The sequence below is a fragment of the Rosa chinensis genome, chromosome 1, assembly GCF_002994745.2.
Source record: "Rosa chinensis cultivar Old Blush chromosome 1, RchiOBHm-V2, whole genome shotgun sequence".
NCBI lineage: Eukaryota > Viridiplantae > Streptophyta > Magnoliopsida > Rosales > Rosaceae > Rosa > Rosa chinensis.
Window position 1 is genome coordinate 68290225 of NC_037088.1, and position 21250 is coordinate 68311474.

General features: G+C 41.8%; 4 protein-coding genes and 1 long non-coding RNA gene across 6 annotated transcripts; 2 read left to right on the forward strand and 3 right to left on the reverse strand.

Moving 5' to 3' along the window:
* Positions 1-733: 733 nt before the first annotated feature.
* Positions 734-1954, forward strand: LOC121050511. Its single transcript, XR_005803202.1, has 2 exons — positions 734-834; positions 1690-1954. It is a non-coding gene; the product is annotated as an uncharacterized LOC121050511 (long non-coding RNA).
* Positions 1955-4061: 2107 nt separating this feature from the next.
* On the reverse strand, positions 4062-9261 carry LOC112185694 (protein FAR1-RELATED SEQUENCE 4). Its single transcript, XM_040512614.1, has 3 exons — positions 6818-9261; positions 6662-6715; positions 4062-6180 (listed from the first exon to the last, which is right to left on the reverse strand). The coding sequence occupies exons 1-3, from the start codon at positions 8957-8959 to the stop codon at positions 6016-6018; spliced, it is 2361 nt and encodes a 786-aa protein (XP_040368548.1). The 5' UTR covers positions 8960-9261; the 3' UTR covers positions 4062-6015.
* LOC112172949 (inositol-tetrakisphosphate 1-kinase 1) lies at positions 4227-5180 on the reverse strand. Its single transcript, XM_024310472.1, has one exon. The coding sequence runs from the start codon at positions 5178-5180 to the stop codon at positions 4227-4229; it is 954 nt and encodes a 317-aa protein (XP_024166240.1).
* Positions 9262-15052: 5791 nt separating the features above from the next.
* On the forward strand, positions 15053-18393 carry LOC112172963. Its single transcript, XM_024310496.2, has 9 exons — positions 15053-15187; positions 15342-15436; positions 15525-15730; positions 15944-16132; positions 16217-16417; positions 17078-17231; positions 17372-17435; positions 17982-18047; positions 18140-18393. The coding sequence occupies exons 3-9, from the start codon at positions 15546-15548 to the stop codon at positions 18214-18216; spliced, it is 936 nt and encodes a 311-aa protein (XP_024166264.2). The 5' UTR covers positions 15053-15187; positions 15342-15436; positions 15525-15545; the 3' UTR covers positions 18217-18393.
* Positions 18394-18452: 59 nt separating this feature from the next.
* LOC112185700 lies at positions 18453-21055 on the reverse strand. 2 transcript variants are annotated; one of them, XM_040512615.1, is made up of 6 exons: positions 20658-21055; positions 20418-20532; positions 20099-20214; positions 19713-19901; positions 19084-19226; positions 18453-19000 (listed from the first exon to the last, which is right to left on the reverse strand). In XM_040512615.1, exons 1-6 carry the CDS (start codon positions 20885-20887, stop codon positions 18900-18902), a joined length of 894 nt encoding a protein of 297 aa, XP_040368549.1. In that variant the 5' UTR covers positions 20888-21055; the 3' UTR covers positions 18453-18899. The 2 variants fall into 2 exon arrangements, with proteins under 2 accessions (XP_040368549.1, XP_024179749.1); XM_024323981.2 differs by having other exon boundaries at positions 18453-18980; positions 20658-21051.
* Positions 21056-21250: the final 195 nt, after the last annotated feature.

Genomic DNA, 21250 nt, shown 5'->3' on the forward strand with positions numbered 1-21250 from the left:
ATATTTTAGCTATAATATTATGTTCTTATTTTTTCAAAAAAATTTATCACTCTTGAAGCATGATTTTTAAACCCTTGCTAAATTGACAAAACTCAAAAATACGGGTCTTGAATTTTTTATTATTTTATTGATTTGTCAATGTCGGAAAATAGAAAATTCACAAAATAAAATCTGACTTTAGTGTCTGGCGAGTGACTTAATGTGAATTAAAAACGTGGGAATAACCTAGTATTCATCTAAGGTTCATGACTACAAATTAGAACATACATCACGTATCAAACGTGTTCCTTCATGGAGGTACAGTTGAAAAATGGAGCTTCATGTACGTGGAGAAGTATTATTTCCGGATGAAGTGTATCACAAATAGTGAAATAGGCATTCGTTTCCAAGTGGGTGACGGAAGCAATATTTCAGTATGGAGTGATCCGTGGTTACCATTGCCTAACTCCTTTAGACCTTTATTTCCTATCATGCAGAAGAATGGCAGGTTGCGGCCCTGATTGATGATGAGAGAAAGGAATGGTTAATTGAGGTGTTACGGGATGAATTGTTTACTGAAGAGGAGGTCCAAAGAATTGCTTCGATACCGCTGAGCCTTCCTTCAAGCGGAGAATCGTATTATGTGGCATTTTGACAAGAAGGGTATGTACAATGTTGGAAGCGGGTATCATATGTTTCATAATTCTATTGGCTAGGAGAATAAGGCGTCTACATAATCACATAGAGAGGGAGGAGCTTTGCGAGTATACTGGAACAAAGTTTGGGGAGCAAATGTTTCTCCCAGAGTGCGAATTTTTTTGTTTGGAGACTACTCATAGGCATTCTGCTCTCCAGGTACGCTTTGAAATTAAGGCCCAGTTTGGGATTGATTCTGGACCTGCTTCTGCTTTTGGGGTTATGTTATGCTGTTTGGTAAATTGTCTAGGAAGTGCTTTTGGTCCAATTTGCTTCTCTTAGAATCTGAAATTGAGAAGCACCCAAGTACCAGCTTCCCAAAGCTGCTTCTGTCAAAACACGGAGTGAACAGTATTGATTAAATGAAAGTTTCTCCTTTTTCCTATTCTGTCCTCATCTTTTCTATAGGTTTCGTCTCTTCCCAGATCTCTCTTCCCAGCGTCCCTCCTCAAAACCATCGATCGATTTCGTTAAGAGCATCTCTCTTCCCATTGTCAACTTGGCTTTAGTTTCTGCATTCTGTTGTTTTTGACCCAGTTTCATTTTTACTAAAAACTGTACATTTCGGCTGGGTATTTGTAGTTGGTGTCTTCATGAAAGTTTCAGTGGACATCTTAAAGATCATTTCAGAATTGGAATCTCATAAAAAGGATTTCTCTAGATTAAATTATGATTTTTCGAAGTTGAAGGTCTGCATCAGGAAATTATGCGAATTGTCACTGTTGCTGCTTGTTCCATTTCATATCAGTAGTTTCCTTTATTCAAACTGGTGTAGTCAACCACAAACTGAACGTAGACATTCTTATCTTTTCAATAAAACTTGTGACACCATTTTCGGAGTTCATTTGGGATACTTATGTCATTGTGAAATCAGTTTTTCGCATCATTGTTTGGCAGCCATACCTTCACACAGCCATCAAGGGTAGTAGCTCTTTAGATTGTGGTCAACATCTTTGCTATTTAGCAAAGTCAGATATCATTGTTTGTTTACTACTAAGCATGTTTTGTCTTTAGATGGGAAAGAATAAATCCACCAATACCGAAACTGAGGGATCTGGAAAACCAAGTGAAGAGACTAGTGAAGAGATAGAGGATAATGAACATGATGGAGATGGTATGGGAAGACAAGAAATGGAGGTGTTAAGAAATGCAATTGCACAAAGTCTAATGAATGCATCTACTTAGCATTTAGTTGCAAATTTCAAGTGACTTTAATATATTTTGTGTAATGGTTCCCATTGAATTATGGTCGGGAAATTAATCTAAAAATTCTACATGAGATTTTGTGTAATAGTAAAACATAATATGCATATTGAAGGGTTTAAAGTAAATCTTTCATTCAGTCCAATCAAGGGTACAAGAATAATACATGAGAATTTTTTTTATTTGGTATGGTTACATAATCAAAAAACAAAATTATGTATTTTAGTAGCATATCTTAGCATGTATGACCATTTTGGTAATTATACCCAGTCAAAGCACTTTTGCCTTGCAACTTACCAAACACCTAGAAATTGCTTTTGGACCTCACAGCACTTTTAAAAACAGTTTACCAAACACCCCAACTGCTTCTTCTCACAGCAAGTTCGGAAGTGTTTCCTCTCACAGCAAGTTCAGAAGTGCTTCCTCTCACAGCACAGCAATCCCAAACTGGGCCTAAGTATGGTTCCTTTATCAAATTATGCATGTGTGTTTCGTAATAAAGAAGTGGAATCATGCATGCACCTGTTTAAGAGGTGTGAAGCATTGGGATGTTTTTGGGCTTGTACCCCACTGAAGTTGGACGCGAAAGGGTACCCAGCAAGCTGCTTTATGGGCTGGGTTTGTGATCTGATGGATATGTTGAAGCCGGACCAGATTGAGTTTTTGTTCATGGCCTTTCGGACCATTTGGACTGAACGAAATAGTCTGGTATGGAAGGATGGGTATTTCAGGCCGATGCATATGTTACACACTTACAGTGGTGTTGTGACTGTTGTCGACGGCTGGAGGAGTATCAAAAGCTGCATATTAAATCTGGCAAGCAGAAGAAACGACCACTAACTAAATGGTAGCAACCCCCTAGAGGTCGACTCAAAATTAATGTGGATGGAGCTTTTACAGTTGATTGTGGTCATGGAGGCATTGGTGCAGTGGTTAGAAATGATGAGGGTATGGGTATCGCGACTTTGGCAAGACCTTTTGTGCATGCGCACTTGACTCTTAGTATGAAAGTGGAGGCGTGTAGAGTTGGTCTTCTTCTTGGTATACACCAAGGTTCGTCGATGTGGAGAGAAGAATTTTTCGGAGGTAAGTCGAGTTTTAGATGATTGTAAAGATTATATGTCTGCTTTTCAATCAATTAGAATTCAGTATATCTATCGTGAAACAAATGGTGTTACAGATAGGCTTGCACACCTTTCTAGTTTATTTTTCTTGATGATGTTTGGATCGACGAGACTCCTGCTATTATTCAGGAGATTCTCTACGAGAATTATTGTCAGTGTAATTATAGTGCACGAGATTCAGATTTTATGTTCCCCTCGTTGCATAATATTAATATAATAAATGAAACCGGGTGTGCGGTTGAGCCTCCCAGTTAGACCGGGTTCCAAACTCATTAATAAATAAATAAAAAAATAAAAAAACTTGCATTGCATCAAAATATATATATGTCGATGACATATAAATTATGCGGCGGTTTACAAACCTTAGCTTACATAAAAAATAATGTGTAATCAAATACATCACAAACATCATCCCAAGTACAAGAAAGTTAATACAAAATAGTAGTAGGAAACAACTAGGAATGATTAAAGGAAGTGTTGTAGAATGAGAAAATTTAAAGATAATAACACATACTTATTCAGTTATTCATTGATAATAGACCCTTTATATAAGGATAAAAGTTCATAGATTACATAGAATCTAAGTGTTAACTGCAACATGAAGGACAACCTAAGGATTCGAGTGGAGAAATGTTAAGTTTCTTTGGCTCATATAAGACATACAAAAGTGTTCACCTGATCAGTGGCTGACTAAGAATTATGCTCAACCATACTTGTAAGTAAAATCAACGGTAGAAATAATTTTTAAGTTGTGTTGTTTTATTTTCTACAGCCAACAATAGTTGAACATAATTACTGATAAGACATATTGTTTAAGCCATTGATTTACTATTTTGAGAAGTAATCATGTAAACAGATAAATGAGACACCTTCTGCATTGCGAATCTTGCACTCAATTCTTACAAGTAGATATATTATTCATCTTCAATGATTCCAGTAATGTTTTCAGGTTTTACTTTGCGCTCCCCCATAAAATTATCAAGACAATGTAGAGGCAGGGATGCAAGTTTGCATATGGAAAATCATGCTAAAGCTGTGCTGACTGAAGGTTTAGAGAAGTGAAATTGGAAAGTAGCATTATTAGTTATTCGGCATTTTACAACTTAGAACTGACATAACATGTTAGCTAAATTGCAAATGAAAACCCCAGTAAGAGGGATGCCTTGCCTTGAAAAGTAGTAAATACTCAATGAGAGCTCTCCTCTAATCTACCAGCTGGGGTCCTCATTCTTGTTCAAGCTGAGACTGGGACTGCTGAGACATGGACTTGTGGGAAAGTACAGCCAAGAAAAAGTCTGTCAAAAGGTGCTCGAAGTTGTGGAGTTTGGCATAGCCAGGAAAGTAATTGATGTCAATAACATAATAGCTATGCTTGTCATTGGAATCCCTGATGACATCGAAGTTGAAGAAATTGAGTTTGAGGCCGTCGCAAATCCCTTTGGCCAGCTCCTCCACAAACCCAGGTGGCGGCATCTCAACACCCTCAATGTTAACTTCTTCATTGGAAATCTGGGAGAAAGGGACCACAACCCCGGCCAATTTGGTGCGCTGCTCGTCGGAGATGTCGGGCAGCGACCTACGCTTGACGCACTCGGTGTAATCCCCGATGACATAGACCTTGAAGATGGTACCCCCGTGGTTGACAAACTCCTGCAGCAAAATGGGGGTCTCGACCTTCTTCAACCCCTCGCCGCTGAAAACCATAGACATTTGGTGCGACTTGGCGCTGCCATTGGCCAGCACAGGCTTTGCAATCACCGGAAATTTCAATCCCAGATCGGATTCCAGTTCGGCCGCGTCGTGGATCAGGACCTGCTTGGGGACCCCGACATTCTCGACTCGCGGGGCTTTGAAGGCGGCTTTGATGACGTCGAGCATTGAGACCCGGTTGTGGAGGCGGGCGATGGACTCGGGCGGATCGAGGATGACGGTGCGGGGATAGAGAGACGAGTACTCCTTCAATTGCTGATTCCAGTCGTCGTCGTACAGCTTGTGGATGATGCAGTCGAAGGGGCCCTGCTGGGTCAAGGCCTTGGCGGCATCGACGGGGACCAGATCGATGCCGTGTTGTCCGGCGTGGGCGATCAGCGACGGTTGGATGAAGGTCTGCTCTTTCTTCGGCGGGAAGGCGTAGCCGATGCGGTGGCGTCGCGGAGGCTGCCCATTACTGTTAGACATTGTTTGCGTAAAGAGAGGGAGAGAGAGAGAGATTGTGATTACACACCCAACTTCTTTTTTTATTTTATTTTGGTATGAGATGAGATGAGATGAGATGAGATGGGTCCTCTCCTCAATCACGGATTATAAATAGGGCCTGCTCTGCTGCTGCGATCTTTTCGGTTTCGGTGGTGGGACCTGATTCCTCTCCAAACCTTGTACTCTACTCCTTTTTCTGGCGGGTTGAGTCGACCTGTGACCTGATTTTGTAGCCGTGTGGTACGTGTGAAGCGGGGGAGCGGAATCGGATGCAAATGCTTAGATGCCGCCACTTGACAAGTGATGTGATACAAGTATCATACTAACACTAATTCCTCTATGAATCAAATTTATAACCAAAAACGTCAACGGAGTCCGGCTATAGAATCCCAACACCGCCATCCAACTAATTTTAAACTCTGCCAAGAAGAAGAAAGAAGGAACCAAGCGCACTTTCTGAGATACGAAATTGGCGATGAAAAACGGATGCTGGAATCCGATTCCATCTTTTCCTCTCACCGACGTAGGAAATGAGACAAAGCCTCTTGACAAAAGGTGCAAGAATCATCAACGACTCTCCGTCTGTTTTTTTTTTCATTACTCCTAGAGTCCTATCACCAAATAGAAATCCAGGTGCACAACATATACGATGTATTTGCATACTTTTTAACAGTTCTCAGGACCCCACTAGCACGCACCTGTAAAACTGAGGAGTGCTGAAACCTACACCACTTCAGTTCAGTTCGTCTCTACTTTCTACTGTACATGGATATATAAACAACACTCGATTCTTAAAAAGAGGAGGAAAAGTTCCAAGTTATTGAGGGAGACGATTCTCCTGCACAGGTGTCGAACAAGCCACGTTATGGAACTGTGCCGGTGCGACATTTTGAAACATTGATGGCACCATATTATGCAACTGCGGAGGCACCACATTATGTAGCTGCATCAGCATAGGCGGCCTTGTCTCAGAACAAACTTGCTGCCACAAGGAAGGAACAAGCATCTGTTAATGCTAATACTATAAATCAACTTGCACCCACCGACCTCAATTCTATTTTCCAGAACAGAAAAGTTCCATACAAAATTATACCTTAGTCACCACAACATGGTATATTTCAAAACTTTACGACACCAATTAAATTTAAAAGTCTCTAGCACATATCCTGGTCCATCCACTATGTCAAATACTCCCAGATACAGTTTATCAAAGCAGGGGAGAAACCTAAACCAAAAGAACCTGTGAACATCCTCACTTCTTTCTAACTTATACTAGCTGTATTTTTGATCCATGATTAAAATTATATTTGCAACTAATCACATCCAGTATGTCATAATAATTTCTTTTTTTGGGCAAAATGAAGTATCTTTCTACAAAAGTTTACAACATCAAAATCAAAGCAGAAAAGAAAAAAAAATTCCACTAATCAAACAGAATTAAGATGGGAGGCAGCATGACATACCATTTGGGAAAACTGGTCTTGTGTTCCAACTCTCATACCTTCCGGCTGAGGTACCTGTATGCAAATGAAGCAGAATTTATCTCTCACATTAATGCATCTAAAATATTTTCGAAAGGAAAAAGATACAAGTAGACCTTAGAAGCCACCATTTTATACCTTTCCTTTCCCATGCCTTGCCACCACTTTCCCAGTCCCAACTCTCCTAGGAGTCTTGCTAGCAGTACTCACTTTCGGACCAAAAATCTTGTCATCAGATGTCATACCACACTGACTCACTTCAATACCACAAATACCATCAACTGCCGAGTCATTAGGTTTTGCATTGCTTTCAACAGAGGTGTTCAAACTCGTGCATTGCTTTAAGGCTTCTTTTATGGCACATAATGCTACATCATAACTCTCCTGAGAAAGTGACCCTTCTTCACCCAATATAATGGCTCGTCGACATAAATCATTGTAACGACGGACCTTAGATTGTACCTCATCCAGTTTTTCGCCAATGGCATGCCTGCTCATAGCAGTATTTGTCCACCGCTGCAATACATATTTGGCAGGTATGGTGAAAACACCAGACATTTGGAGAACAACAATAGCGTGTCTGCAGAGATAACCCTTATACTCAAATGAATGGCACGAACAACATATATCCGACTTCGATTCGTTCCACTCCACTCTATAATTCTGTTCATCTTCAATATCTTTTACACTGTATGTTGTGGTTGTCATGTCTTCACTTTCTTTCTTAAGATGACAAGCAGCTGCTCCCAAAACCTCCAGTTGGAAGTTTTTAAAAACTTCCCGTGTGTACACCAGTGCCAGTTGCTTCTCAAAAGGTGATGGAGACTTCAACTCGGGTGTTTCATGCCAAGCATCAAAATTTGCTTTTGCTTCCTCTTCATACCTATCTTCAAGAATTACCCTGTAACTTTCCATAAACTCTGGTACTGAAGTTTCCGCTTGGAAATATTTGTCAAATGATGAATTCAAACTTGTCGACCGTGAAGTTGGAGACAATCCAGCAAAGGATATATCTCTCATGAAAGTGGGCACCCAATGAGTACGATCTTCATACAAGGACTGAATCCATTCAACTTCTCTCAGATTAAACTTATCAAGCAGTTTGCACCATCTCTTGTCAAATTGTTCTTCTGACCAGGACTTAAAAACACACTCATTAAACTCGGCCATAAAAGTATCATTCCACATGCTCCAAAACTCGAGCTGCCCGTGTATTTTCTCCATTATATGCCACAAAGAAAAGCAATGGCGTGTGCCTGGAAATACTGCTGCAATAGCCGCTTTGATGGCGTCGTTCTGGTCAGAGAGTATCACTCGTGGAGCTTGTTCCCCCATTGCTATTAACCATGTCTGCATTAACCACACAAAAGTATAAACCGTCTCATCCGCAATCAATGCACAACCCATTAACGTGGGTTGAATATGATGGTTCACTCCTATAAAAAGAACCAAGGGCATTTTATACTTGTTTGTGAAGTATGTGGTGTCAAAGAAAACAACATCACTGAAGTTGGTGTAGTCTTCCATTCCTTTGGAGTCTACCCAGAACACATTTCTCAACCGGTGCTCTTCATTTAGATCAACTGCATAGTAGAATTTTGGATTTTCTTCCTGCATGCGCATAAAGCATTCCAGTAGCACTTGAGCATCCCCTGACTCTAGAGACAAGGACCGCCCCTTATCATGCTGATTTCTCAAATAACTCTCTAAGCAATCAACATTTTGATATGCACTGAATAAGCTGGACACTGAATTCACATTCTTCCGTCTTCGCATCCTAACATCGTTATTCTTAAGAGGGTCTGCATTTCTGTGGCTGCGAAAGAAATGTGCTTGAGCCGGTAAAAGCTCATGGTTGTGCTCCTTTACGAAACTATAGACATACCAATTACCATTGGGCCTGCGCTTCACATGCATGCTTGCCTTGCAACCAATTTTGGGGGAAGGCCGGGGATTGATGGCATCATCGGACTGCTGCTTGTTTCCATATCTTATGCATGAAAATTTGGCATCAATGAATTCTTTGGACGCCCTAGATCGACGACTGCTCAATTTAGCAGTGCCGAAACCCACAGACTTGGCATATGCTTTGTAGTAATCATATGCAGCTTCATGGGATTCAAACTCCATGGCATCATGAGGCTCCTCTACAATTGAAATGGCCTCCATCACTGTTGTTGTTGTTGGTGTGGGAAAATTCAAATCCACTCTGCACTTACCATCCACCTCACCAACTTCAAAACTGCTGGTAATGGGTCTAAAGGTTTTCATATGTCCCATAAATACTGAACACAGTTTTGTCCATGCATGGACAAAAGATACAAAATAGGCTCAGCTTTCCCATTACCAAGACGCCTATATCATGTAATTTACAATTATGTGAGCAACAGCAACAATCTATCTGATTCTCAACTACATGAAATGAGGATTTGTATCAAATAGCCAAAAGTTAAGAAAGCTGAAGCGCGCACACACACACACACAGATGAATGGGAAGTGCGACTCACTTTGATAGATAGACCAGACCAGACCAGATCAGATCCACTAGAGCTGCCTTGCCGTATCTTCTTCTTCCTCTGTCTTCCCCAAACTATCCACCCCGTTTCTGCTTCTCGGGTTTTTCATCTTCTTTGGTTGTTTTTTTTAATAAAAAGCCCGAGTCCTCTGGCTCTGGAGCAGGCCTGACGAGTCTTTACTGGCTCAAAATTCGGGAGCAGGCCTTAGACATTACAGGCCCAATTATGGAGGAGGCCTTTAGTCTTTACAGGACCAACTGGGGAGCAGGCCCGCGTCTTCTTAGGAGGCCTGCTTCTTTAACTTGGTTTTGGCCCAACACTGCAGGAGGCCCATAAAGGCCGAATTGCAATGCTCATCGCACTCGATCGGTCGACAAATGAGACTCCTCCGATTATGGTACAGTCAGTTTACCAAAAGTAAAGAAAACAAAGGAAAAGTTAAGGAAACTGCATTTTCATTTTCATGCCCCTCACAGGGATCCCATAACAACATATATATATTCCTGCTAGAACCAAAACGTGTCCCCTATGTGAGCTAAAGTTAATATAAGATAATGGACCAACACATTAAAAGTGGGGAATGAAAAGTAATTGTCCCGCATGAGCTAAAGCTAAAGGACAAACACATTGAAAGTCAGAAAAGTGATTGATCCTATCAATTCCTCCCCCCTTGAGAAAGGGCCTGGCCTCAGGCACCAAATGTAGGGAAGCGTGCCTTGATGGTGTGTGCATCCTCCCAAGTAGCATCTGCAGTCGGTAGGCCATGCCATTGAATGAGCCATTGCGTGGTGTTGCGTTTCTTTTTCTTAATAACAGCCATATCTAACACTCGCACCGGACGCCATAACAGCTCCCCTTGATCATCAAATTCTGGCAGTGTGGTTGTGAGAGGAGTTCCTCCTCCAATTCTCTTTTTGAGAAGGGAAACATGAAAAACCGGATGAAGGCGGCAAGAGGTGGGAAGTGACAGGCGATAAGCAGCCTTTCCAACTCTTTTTTGAATGAGAAAAGGACCATAAAACCTGGGAGAGAGTTTATGGGAAGGATGTTTGAGTAATGAACGCTGTCTATAAGGATGGAGCTTCAAGAATACCCAGTCACCGGCAGCGAATTCTCTTTCAGTACGGTGGCGGTCCGCTTGCTGCTTCATACGGTTCTGAGCCTGATTCATGTGGACTTTCAACAATTGGAGCAGCTCATCCCGATTCTTTAGAGCACAGTCCACAGCGTTGACGGAGGTAGACCCGGGAAGGTAGGATGAAATTGCTGGTGGAGGGGTGCCGTACACAGCTTGAAATGGGGTCATCTTTATGGTAGAGTGGTAGGTGGAGTTATACCACCATTCTGCCCAATGTAATAATGAACTCCAAGAAGCCGGCTTATCGGTTGCGAAACATCGTAAGTAGTGTTCGAGAGAACGATTTACTACCTCGGTTTGGCCATCCGTTTGGGGATGATAGGCTGAGCTGCGGCATAATGTGGTGCCTTGCAATTTGAAGAATGCCTCCCAAAAATGGCTAATGAATATGGGGTCTCGATCACTTACAATTGACTTCGGCATGCCGTGAAGTCTGAACACTTCTTTCATGAAAGCTTCTGCAATGTGAGTGGCTGTATAGGGATGAGACACCGGAATAAAGTGACCATATTTGGATAACCGGTCTACAACAACCAACACGGCATTGTGACCTTGAGACAGTGGTAATCCATCCACGAAATCCATTGAAATGTCTAGCCAAGTATTATCAGGGATGGGCAGGGGCTGCAGCATACCTGGAGGATTGATGGTCTCGTACTTTTGCCTTTGACATTGATCACATTCTGATATGAACAGTTTGATTTCTTTGCGCATACCCGGCCATGCAAAATTGCGAGAAAGGCGATGGTAAGTGCGTAAAAAACCCGAATGACCCGCTTGGAGAGATGAGTGAAACTCATATAACAACTTAGTACGCCAAGTCGAGGATAACGGAACAAAGAACTTGCCTTTGTATAACAGATGTGTGTTATGCAAAGTAAACCCCTTTTTGCTGGGAAGGCCTTGTTGTAACTGAGAGATGATGGTCTGCGCTTCCGTATCTCGAAGACATGCATTAGTGATGTGAGCTAAACCGTCGAACACTGGAGCTGAGATGGTTTGAATTGAGCACATTTCATGGCGTCGAGACAGTAAATCGGGTACCGTATTTAGTTTTCCCAGTCGGTATTCAATTGTGTACTGATAGCCCATGAGCTTAGCAAGCCATTTATGCTGCGAAGGGGTTGAAATTCGCTGGTCCAGGAGATGCTTGAGTGTTTGGTGATCAGTGATGATGGTGAACGGATTTCCCAAGAGGTAAGGGCGCCATTTATCTATGGCATGCATGACTGCAAGCATTTCTTTATCATAAACAGATAGCACTTGATTGCGAGGAGATAGAGGCTTACTCAAGAATGCAATCGGATGTTTGCGTTGAGAAAGGACAGCTCCTATACCCAAACCGCTAGCATCTGTTTCGACAATGAATGGGATAGAGAAATCAGGCAAGGCTAAGACCGGAGCTGTCATTAGAGCATGCTTCAATTCGTCAAACGCTGAGTGAGAAGCGGGAGTCCATATGAAATTTTCTGTCTTGAGCATCTCAGTAAGAGGTTTGGCTATGACGCCGTAATTGTGAATGAAGCGGCGATAGTAGCCGGTGATCCCGAGGAAGCCGCGCAGGCCTTTGAGGGTTGTGGGTTTGGGCCAGGCCTGTATGGCTTGGACTTTTGTTGGGTCAACGGCAACACCCAAAGATGAAATGACATGCCCTAAATAATCCACTTGGGCTGTAGCAATTCTACACTTGGACATTTTGAGCCTTAGCAGATTGGACCGAAGCAAGGCAAAAACTTCTCTAAGATGCACCACATGAGATTGCAAGTCTTTGCTATATACCAAGATGTCATCGAAAAATACCAACACACTCTTGCGTAAGAATGGCTTGAAGACTTGATTCATTAAGGCTTGGAAAGTGGATGGTGCGTTCGTAAGGCCGAATGGCATTACAACAAACTCAAAGTGACCTTCATGAGTTCTAAAAGCTGTTTTAGGGATGTCTTCCTCTGCCATCCTCACTTGATGGTAGCCCGATCTTAGGTCGAGTTTAGTAAAACAAGTGGCACCATGTAACTCATCCAATAATTCGTCGACGACAGGAATGGGAAAGCGATCCTTGACCGTTGCCGCATTTAAAGAGCTGTAGTCGACACAAAATCTCCATGTGCCCTCCTTCTTTTTAACCAACAGGACCGGAGAAGAAAATGGGCTAGAGCTAGGCCTTATCAATCCACTGGACAACATTTCGGCTACTTGTTTCTCAAGCTCAGCCTTTTGAGAATGGGGGTAACGATAAGGGCGGACATTGATTGGGTTGGTATTAGGAATGAGGGTGATGCGATGATCAATTGGCCTAGCTGGTGGTAAACTTACGGGTTGGGAAAATATATCTGGGAATGAGTCAAGTAAGGCTTGAATTGGGGGAGTGTGGGGCTCAGATTGAGGTGGGTTAGTTGGGATCAGAGTTTGGGCCGTGGAGTCCCAATGAGTAGATGGAATGAGGGCAAAGAGTTCTTGAGTGTGGGTTGACTGGTGAGTGGTGGTGAGGCCTTTTAGCACATGGAATTGCCCATTCGTAAAAAAACCCATTATTTTTTCTTGAAAGTGCCACGCTATTAAACCCAACGTGTCGAGCCATGGAGCCCCCAACACCAGATCACATCCTGTAACAGGTAAGAGAAGGAAAGAGCTCGTGAAGGAATAATCTTGGATAGAAATCTTCACCTCGTGAACCATGCCAGAAGGACGCAGTGGTTCCCCAGAGGCTGAGTGGAATTGGATGCCCACTGCATTGGAGACCTTCAGTTGGAGTTGGTGAGCAATCGAAGGATGGAGGAAGTTGCACGCGGACCCGCAATCGATGAATACTTTAATGGGTTTATTATCAATTGATCCCATCAGTCGCATCATTTCTCCAATTGCAGTATGGGTAATAGCTAAAAGTGGGTATGCTTCCTCTGTGTCGGTGTTGGTTTCCTCAAGAGTGAGTGGGCAATCTTGGAAATCTGGTGCGTCAGAAGGATCCTCAGTGGTTATGGAGGTAGGGGCTTCCAAGATGGCTAGGAATGGCTGCTTGCAGGAGTGGGTGGGTGTGTACTGATCGTCACAGTTAAAGCATAGTCCTTTTGCTCTTCTCTCACGTTGTTCTGAGGCAGATAGGATACGATGATGGCGATTGGGTGTGGGTGTGTTGTAGATGTTTGGGTGGAAGTGGTTGGGGACAATGTATTGTGTGGACGGTGAGGGATGGAGGGAGTGGTTGAATATGGTGTGGTGCTTTTGTAACGTGAGAAGTGGGACCAATGAGTGGGTTTTGGAACTCGGTTTGTACGGAGGTCGGAGAACGATTGATAATCTGACATTTTGGCCTCGCAGCACCGTGCTAGGCGTTGTGCCTCCGCCAATGTGGGCTGGTTGAAAGCCATGACATCATGAAGCAGTGCCGGTTTCAGGCCGCCCAAAAACATGGGAAGGAGGTGAGCATCGTTCCAATCTGGTGCTCTGCATGACAGTTTGGTGAAGGCTGCGATGAACAGTTCCACCGTGGTTGTCTGCTGCAAGTGTGACAGTGCTATTTTGAAGTCCTGGTGTGCACCCGCTCCGAAATGGGCCAAGAAGGCCGGCACAAATTGCTCCCAAGTGATTAGGGGATGTCGTTGTTCCAACGAAGTCATCCAAAAGCAAGCGTCTGATCCAAAATGAGAAGCAGCGATGGCCACTTTTTCTGACGGCGGTATTCGCTGGGTTTTCAAGTACCTTTCTGCCATCAAAATCCATCCCACGGCATCATCACCTGTAAATCGAGGTAAGTCAATTTTTGGGGGTCTGTAGAACTGAGGGTCATACTGGTATGTGGTGTGGGCTTGGTGTCGGGGAATGGAAAGGGTAGTGGTCGTGGAGAATGGTATGTTGGTTGTGTATGGTGGCCAGGAGGGTTGTGGGATTGTTGTGATGGTGGAGTAGTGTGGTGGTGCAGACTGTAAAGGAGGATGTGTATGTGGAGATGATTGTGGTATTGTAGATATCGAGGAGGTGAGTGGTGGAAATTGAGTTGAATAGTTCAAATCTTGCCAGGCAGTGGTAGGTGTTGAAATGGAACCAAAAGTGATAGTTGGGATGGTGGTCGGCGTAAGAGGTGGGGGCAGTGTGGAAAATGATGGGGTGGAAGTGGGAGTGGAGGGAGTTGCAGAACAAATGGGTTGGGGTTGCCTAGTAAAAACATGCACCATAGTGCCTTGCAAAGCTGCAAGTTGGGCAGTAATGTGATTTTGAAATGAGGTATGGTTATGGTTGATTGCATCAATAGATTGGTGAAATTCTTCTTGAAGTAGAGCTAAGGAATTGTGAAATTCGGCCCTTTGTAAAGGTTCTGGCTCATCATTGGGTTGAAAAGAGGAAGAGGCTAGGTGGGTAATTGGTGGAGGGGGTGGTGGTGGAACAAAGGCGGTTGTGACTGGGGTGGAGGAGGGAACGGAAGCTTGCACGGTCCGAGCCATGCTCTGATACCAGTTGGTACAGTCAGTTTACCAAAAGTAAAGAAAACAAAGGAAAAGTTAAGGAAACTGCATTTTCATTTTCATGCCCCTCACAGGGATCCCATAACAACATATATATATTCCTGCTAGAACCAAAACGTGTCCCCTATGTGAGCTAAAGTTAATATAAGATAATGGACCAACACATTAAAAGTGGGGAATGAAAAGTAATTGTCCCGCATGAGCTAAAGCTAAAGGACAAACACATTGAAAGTCAGAAAAGTGATTGATCCTATCAGATTACTTCATCGCAGCAGCGTGCGAGAATTCTGTGGGGGTCTGAATTGGGGTTTGGCGGGAAGAGGTGTAATTGTAGAGGACAAAGCTTTCCAAAATTTGAACTCCTCGCAACTCTATCTCCATGGCGCAACAGTTGCAGGTACTATTACTTACTTACTTAGGGGAGCAAATAAATACCATTCCTGATTCCTGATTCCTGATTCCTGATTCCTGCTGATTTCTGATTCCTGATTCCTGATTCCTTCATATTTACATACTACTACTTAAATCATTCTCCTTTTTGTGGCTCTTAGAATCACTGTCTGGACTTGCGGTTTATGTTAGAGGAAATGTCACCGGAGAAGCTCGTAAAATTTCCAAGCCGCAGTCTGGCAAACTTTTAAAACAGGCACGTTTGCTCTTTCTCTTGTTCTCTCTTTGCTTAGTGCTTAGTGCTTACCATCCGCTCGCTTCAGTCTTATATGATGTTGATACAGGTTACCAATCACATATCATCCATGTCAAACATATATGTCCATGATGGGGCAGTTGGTTCATCACTCAAAGCTGGTGCGAAAGTTCGCGTTATAAGTGATAGCCCATCTGCTGTATTGTCACTTTCCAGCATTCTCTGGGGGACACCCACCCGTGCAGTCTCTCATGATTCTCGTCCTTTAACAGTTTATGTGGCTACTTCTATAAGGTGTGGTTAACTTTTCATTCTCTCATTTTTATGTCAATACTAACATGATAGCTACAACTGCTGACAGACATATAGTTTTATGTCAACTAGCTGGGATATCTATTAAGTGGTCGAAATGCCAACCTTTAGAAGATCCCTCTGTTTTCTCAAATTTATTACTGTTGCTACCTACATTTTCCTAAGCCAATTTGTATCTCTCATCTGATCATGCAGTCCAGACATTGGAGACATTATTGGCCTTGAATTGAAAGGAGATAATGCATTTATAGCTGCTGATATTGAGCGTTCTTCACTTGTTTTATGTGGCAATGCCTTCTCAGATTCAAATGCAACTAAACAAGCACTAGCTGCCTTGTCTGGACCTGTTATATTTGCCCGAAGAGGCCTTCCCCTGTCTGCAAGGTACACTTTCATTCTCTTTTGGAGCACTAGAGTTTTATTTTGGATGCACTGTGTGATTTACATTAGGAGGTTGCAAATTTTCAGGCTTTTAGTTTTTGGTGATTCTGTGCTTCTTTTATTTGCACCAGAAGATACCATTAAGGTGTGTGGAGATCTGTTGGTGCCAGGAGATATAGGTGTTATTCTTTCTTCTGAAGGTGTTGCCCCATTGTTTCAAACTGGAAGCTCTGGTAGCTCAAATCTATTCAAGTTGCCAGTTGCTGTAGTCCTTGCAACTTTTGACAGGTAATAGAACCCTTTACACAGTTGTTTGCTTCCGTCATGCTTTGAATAGGATATGTTGTCTGTGCTGGCATAGTGTTTTCCTCCACTGTACAATTGATAATTATCTTTCAAAGGTTGGTTATTGGTTTTGTCCTTCTAAAGAAGGTTAAATACTTTTTATAGGATGATGTAAGATACAGTTGGATGCCGCATTTGACATCAACTGGACTAAAAACCTAAATTTTCATGGATCTATTGGGCATGTCTTACTGATTCTATAAGCTGTATTAACTAAGGTCAAGATATATTACAAACAAGTAAACTTTCCTGGTTTTGGCGGTAAAATTTGCAACACTGCGGTATGCCAAGTGTGAAGTTACCATTTATGGTAGTTATAAAGCCAGCCAATTCTGGGGTATTTTATGAAAGATGAGTTTAGGAACTACTTGTACTCTGGTCTATGAGTGATTTAATTATGCTGTCTCTTCATCCTTTATGTAAACTCCTCTTTTCCTCAATAAATCGTTTTCAGTTTGTTGCTGTCAACTTATGTGAATGTCGGTGCATCTCAATAATTTTTCCTCAGAAGATGAAATCCACACCACCACTTGCTTCTTTTCATGTTTCTTCTGTTTCCTAATGTGTAAAAACACTGCCCTTTTTGCCATTCTGTTTAAGCAGTTCTGGTGTTATACCTTCTGTATCAAAGCTTGCACCTGGCCAGGCAGCTTATCACTTCCTGGCTGGTTATCAAAATGGGAAGTTCATGCCTGCATACAGCAAAGGCCCTTCATCTATTGACCTGTTGGAACTAGCAAAGGAGTTTCTGTTGAAGGTTAAGCTTGGATGATCTCATCAAAAAAGAAGAAAAGAAATTAAGTTAAACAAGCTGTTATGTTAACAATATGGTTTCACCATTTAGATAAACTTAGTAATCTTGTTATACATTTATATGAGTAATTTATCTTACTGCAGTTGAAAGATGACCGGATCTCATCCTACCTGGTTAATGCCAATGGAGGAGAAAAGGGTGCAACTGGTAAGAGCAAATCGGATGACTTGGACTTTCTCTTGGATAGGGAGTAGCATCTTGATGTGATTAGTTTTAGTGGCGTTCTGAAATCCATGTGACTTCTTTGAGTTCTTTCTATACCCAGAATCAAATGTTCTGTGCAAAAAGTTTTAACAAAGGATTATCAATCACTTTCTTTCATTTTTCACTTCTGCGGGTGTGTGTGGCCTATTATTTGGGGAAACTCAATGAATATGTATGTGAGGGCAAGGTGATTAAAGAAGATAAGTGCTATGCCCTGCTTCCTCCTTACTAATAATACAAGTATATCTGGATTGGTGGGTTTTAGTATTCAGTTGGAAATTGATGATAATTGAGTATGGTTCTAGTTTCTCTCATCTACGCATGCAGTAAAAATACATCCCCTTAGTGCTCAAGCAAGCTAGCTGCACCGTGAAATCCTTATTTTCTATCTTGTGCTTCGCCATCCGTGGTATAATTTGACGGTGATTTGATTATAACACTCTGATTAGTTAATGGGTTACTATGTCATTTATACGTGATATATATCAGGCAAAGATTTTGCTCGGTTGGTGGAATCAACTCTGTCAAATAACATCCCACCGTTCCAAGCAAAAGGTAACTTCAATCATGACCCTTTTACTGTCTCTCGCTTTCTTTGTGAATGAATGTGTGTATACCTATGATGAATTTTGTGTAATACATCTTAGGTGGGAATCTTCAAGACACATACAAGAGCTTCTTATCCAGCAGATTTGGAGAAGTGCCAGAAGAATTCTCATTCTGAGATTTAGTGAATTGTCTTTGTAAGCTGTAATCCATCTTCTCCCCAAGGTGATTCTTTCACTTAAAAGGCTCAAAAGGATAAACGTGTCTGTCTGTATGTAATCCAGCCAAATCAAATCAGCGCCTTGCTTGAGTTTGTATTATGAATTCATGGTAAAAATGTCATAATTACTTGCAACGTGGTATCTCAATTTTCTTAACTTTCCATCTTTTTCAAAGAAAGTCTTTGAGCAAGGATTAGTTCTCAAGTATCTCCATGATTCCATTTTAGAGCAACAATTATTGCGTAAAACACACATGTAGTGTGCACGAGCAAGGTTCACTAAACTTACAAAGCAGTGAAAGCACCTGCTACAGCATAACTTTGGCCTTGTAGTTATACCTAACTATATGCACCCGTTTAAATTTAATTTGCAATAAGTAAATCATCCTAAACTTAGACCCCTTATTGCCATATGTACATCACCACGTATCTAAATGTAAAAGACGAGAATTACAAAGAAAAAGACTACTCCCATTGGCCAACAAAGGAAAAACAGAAGACTTCCTCGAAATCTTCAATCTCACTTCAGCAGCAAAATCTTTAAGCACTCAGCGACATAGAACAAATTGAGGAGAGCTTAAACTTGCGGACTCTTGAAGAATTGTCAAGCTGAAAGACAACCTCCGTGCTTGACCTTACATTTACTTCTTTCCACTCAGAAGCTGAAGCTCCTTCACTTCGGTAATCACGACGAGTATACAGAACTTGGAGCCTTGAAGGGGCTGCCAAAAGAAAAGGATAACTAAGTGAACATATAGCTTAAGACAGGCCTCTTCATTGTAGAACATTTCGAATTAGTTAATAACCAGAAACAAGAGAAATTACCAAATCCAAGCATGCTTGTCTTTTGGACAACAAGGCGGCTAATTTTTGATCTTTTAATATGCCTCAAAGCCTGAACATCTTCCTGCTTACCCTTGAATTCCAGAAATTCCCCAAGAACATACTTGTTACCTTTAAGCTCCAATCTGCAGGTCAATCATGAAACAAGGTTTTCCTCAAGTGGCACGCATCAACAGTAAAAAAAAAACAATTCCCATACATGAATGAACCAGATGGATCCTTAGATATATGACAGTCAATTTCCCTGTGATTCCAAATTGGATGGAAAGTAATGGCTTAAAGAATAAAGATTAGTTGAAGCGCTGCCTCATCCCAAGTGACTTCCCCTCCAGTGGAGGAGTCTAACATTATTGTTGTTCATAGTGATGCTAGCTGATACTTGGATAATCTCACCGTATTTATTTACCCATCTGTTTCACTTTATTTTTTTATTTTTTACCAATGCCATCTATTTATTTATAATGTGTTTGCTTGTGTATACCATGCAATGCATATCATAATTCTGCATTGTATGAGATTAAAGTTCAGCTAGGTTCACCGAGGCCTAAAAGATAAAACCTCATCCAATTCCCATGCAGTATTTATCAGCAAAAGGTGTAGAGGGAACAAACCTATCCCACATTGGTGCTGTACTAAGAATGAAATTAAGCTTCTGATGAATAGATTCTTGCATCTCTTTCTTTCCACCACGGAATGCGCCCTTCATCCAACCAGAAAACATACTTTTTGGTTCTGGTTTCATTTGTACCCACTGGTCATAAGTAATGATTTCTGGTGGGAAACTGCTTGACTGAATGGTACTACAAGGAAGAATGTATGTGAAATAAGACTTTTAATAGAGATAAATTATTAGGAAAAATGAAGTTGCATTCCATATTTCACTGCACTTGAATGTTTTTGTAAAGACAGTCGGCTTTAATATAGTTTAACTTGTTCAGATATATACTACTCATACTGGTCAAGACGTGTGAAAGGATTAGGAAATGTGAGCACATACCATACTTTTGGATTGGAAAGTATTACTTTGCAAGACAAATATCCTTCTGGTAAAGCAGCTCCTCTTTGTTCAAGATAGGACTCAAGAATTGAAGCTTGTCTTTTTGTCTCCGCCAGCTGAAACATACAAAAGTTAAACGAAACACATGTAAGACCTCAATTTCCATTCTTTTTTTGCTGATAATAGTGTGAAGGTATACTGTGGATACTTGCACAAAGTCAATAATGAGCAATCAAAAGTCATATGCAACAAGTAGAAATGCAACTAGTCAACAAACATAAGATGGTATGCTAGTAGAGAGGAGAGAAGAGTGACTGACAGGATCAGGATGCTGCTCTATTTTGTGTTTAGTGAGGCTCTCAGAAACCCAGCTGCCATCGGGCTTGACGGAGATGAATCCTGACAAGTTCTTCACGGCTATCACCACGGCCTCCCTTTATTATTATTATTATTATTGTTATAGAATATAGACAGTAGAGAGTAGATAATAGATGTTAGCTGGTGAATCGGCCCAAATTGGAGAAGAAAAAGGAAGAAATTGGCCGGCCCCCTTACGTACCCTTTGTTGAGGAGAACCAAATCGATGTGCTGAGGGGAAGCGGTATCGGCGTCGGGGACCCGGAGGCCAACGTAGACCTTGGCGCCATCGTAGAGCTTAGCGAGCCTGTCGGCGACGGCGAAGAGAGCGGTAGAATCAGAGGTCTCGACATCCAAGACGTCGTCGCCGTCGGAGAAGAACAACTTGTACAGTCTGTAAATCACCAGGCCGCAGATGATCTCGAACCACATGTTGCCTTGCTGCCCGCCCGCCCGCCGACGACTCAATTCCGATTTGGATTTGAGAGAGCGAGTGAACTGATGATGGATATTTTTGCTATGTTTTCTTTTCTTTTCGACGAAGTAATGTAGATTGTAGAGGGACTAATGTGTAATTGTGTGACCCAGTTACCCTACTGCCGACTGCTTAACGCGCTTCTTCATATTTGTTTACTTTTGTACATCAACTCTTCTACCGTTCTACGGTCATAGACTAGCTTCAGATTATATCGAATTAGTCTACTCTCTGTACCCATATGAAGACAGTTTACTTCTGTATTCAACTCATTTACTTAATGTAATGTATTAATAATACATTAATGGTATGATACATTA

Coding starts and splice junctions, on each gene's coding strand:
- LOC112185700 (XM_024323981.2), bottom strand. CDS start 20,887: ATGTGGTTCGAGATCATCTGCGGCCTGGTGATTTACAGACTGTACAAG. Junction 20,533..20,657: donor TTGGTTCTCCTCAACAAAGG/GTACGTAAGGGG, acceptor ATAATAATAAAG/GGAGGCCGTGGTGATAGCCG. Junction 20,215..20,417: donor TAGAGCAGCATCCTGATCCT/GTCAGTCACTCT, acceptor TGTATGTTTCAG/CTGGCGGAGACAAAAAGACA.
- LOC112185694 (XM_040512614.1), bottom strand. CDS start 8,959: ATGGGACATATGAAAACCTTTAGACCCATTACCAGCAGTTTTGAAGTT. Junction 6,716..6,817: donor CAAGGCATGGGAAAGGAAAG/GTATAAAATGGT, acceptor ATTTGCATACAG/GTACCTCAGCCGGAAGGTAT. Junction 6,181..6,661: donor AAGACCAGTTTTCCCAAATG/GTATGTCATGCT, acceptor TCCTTGTGGCAG/CAAGTTTGTTCTGAGACAAG.
- LOC112172963 (XM_024310496.2), top strand. CDS start 15,546: ATGTCAAACATATATGTCCATGATGGGGCAGTTGGTTCATCACTCAAA. Junction 15,731..15,943: donor TATGTGGCTACTTCTATAAG/GTGTGGTTAACT, acceptor CTGATCATGCAG/TCCAGACATTGGAGACATTA. Junction 17,232..17,371: donor CAAAGGAGTTTCTGTTGAAG/GTTAAGCTTGGA, acceptor ATCTTACTGCAG/TTGAAAGATGACCGGATCTC.
- LOC112172949 (XM_024310472.1), bottom strand. CDS start 5,180: ATGTCTAACAGTAATGGGCAGCCTCCGCGACGCCACCGCATCGGCTAC.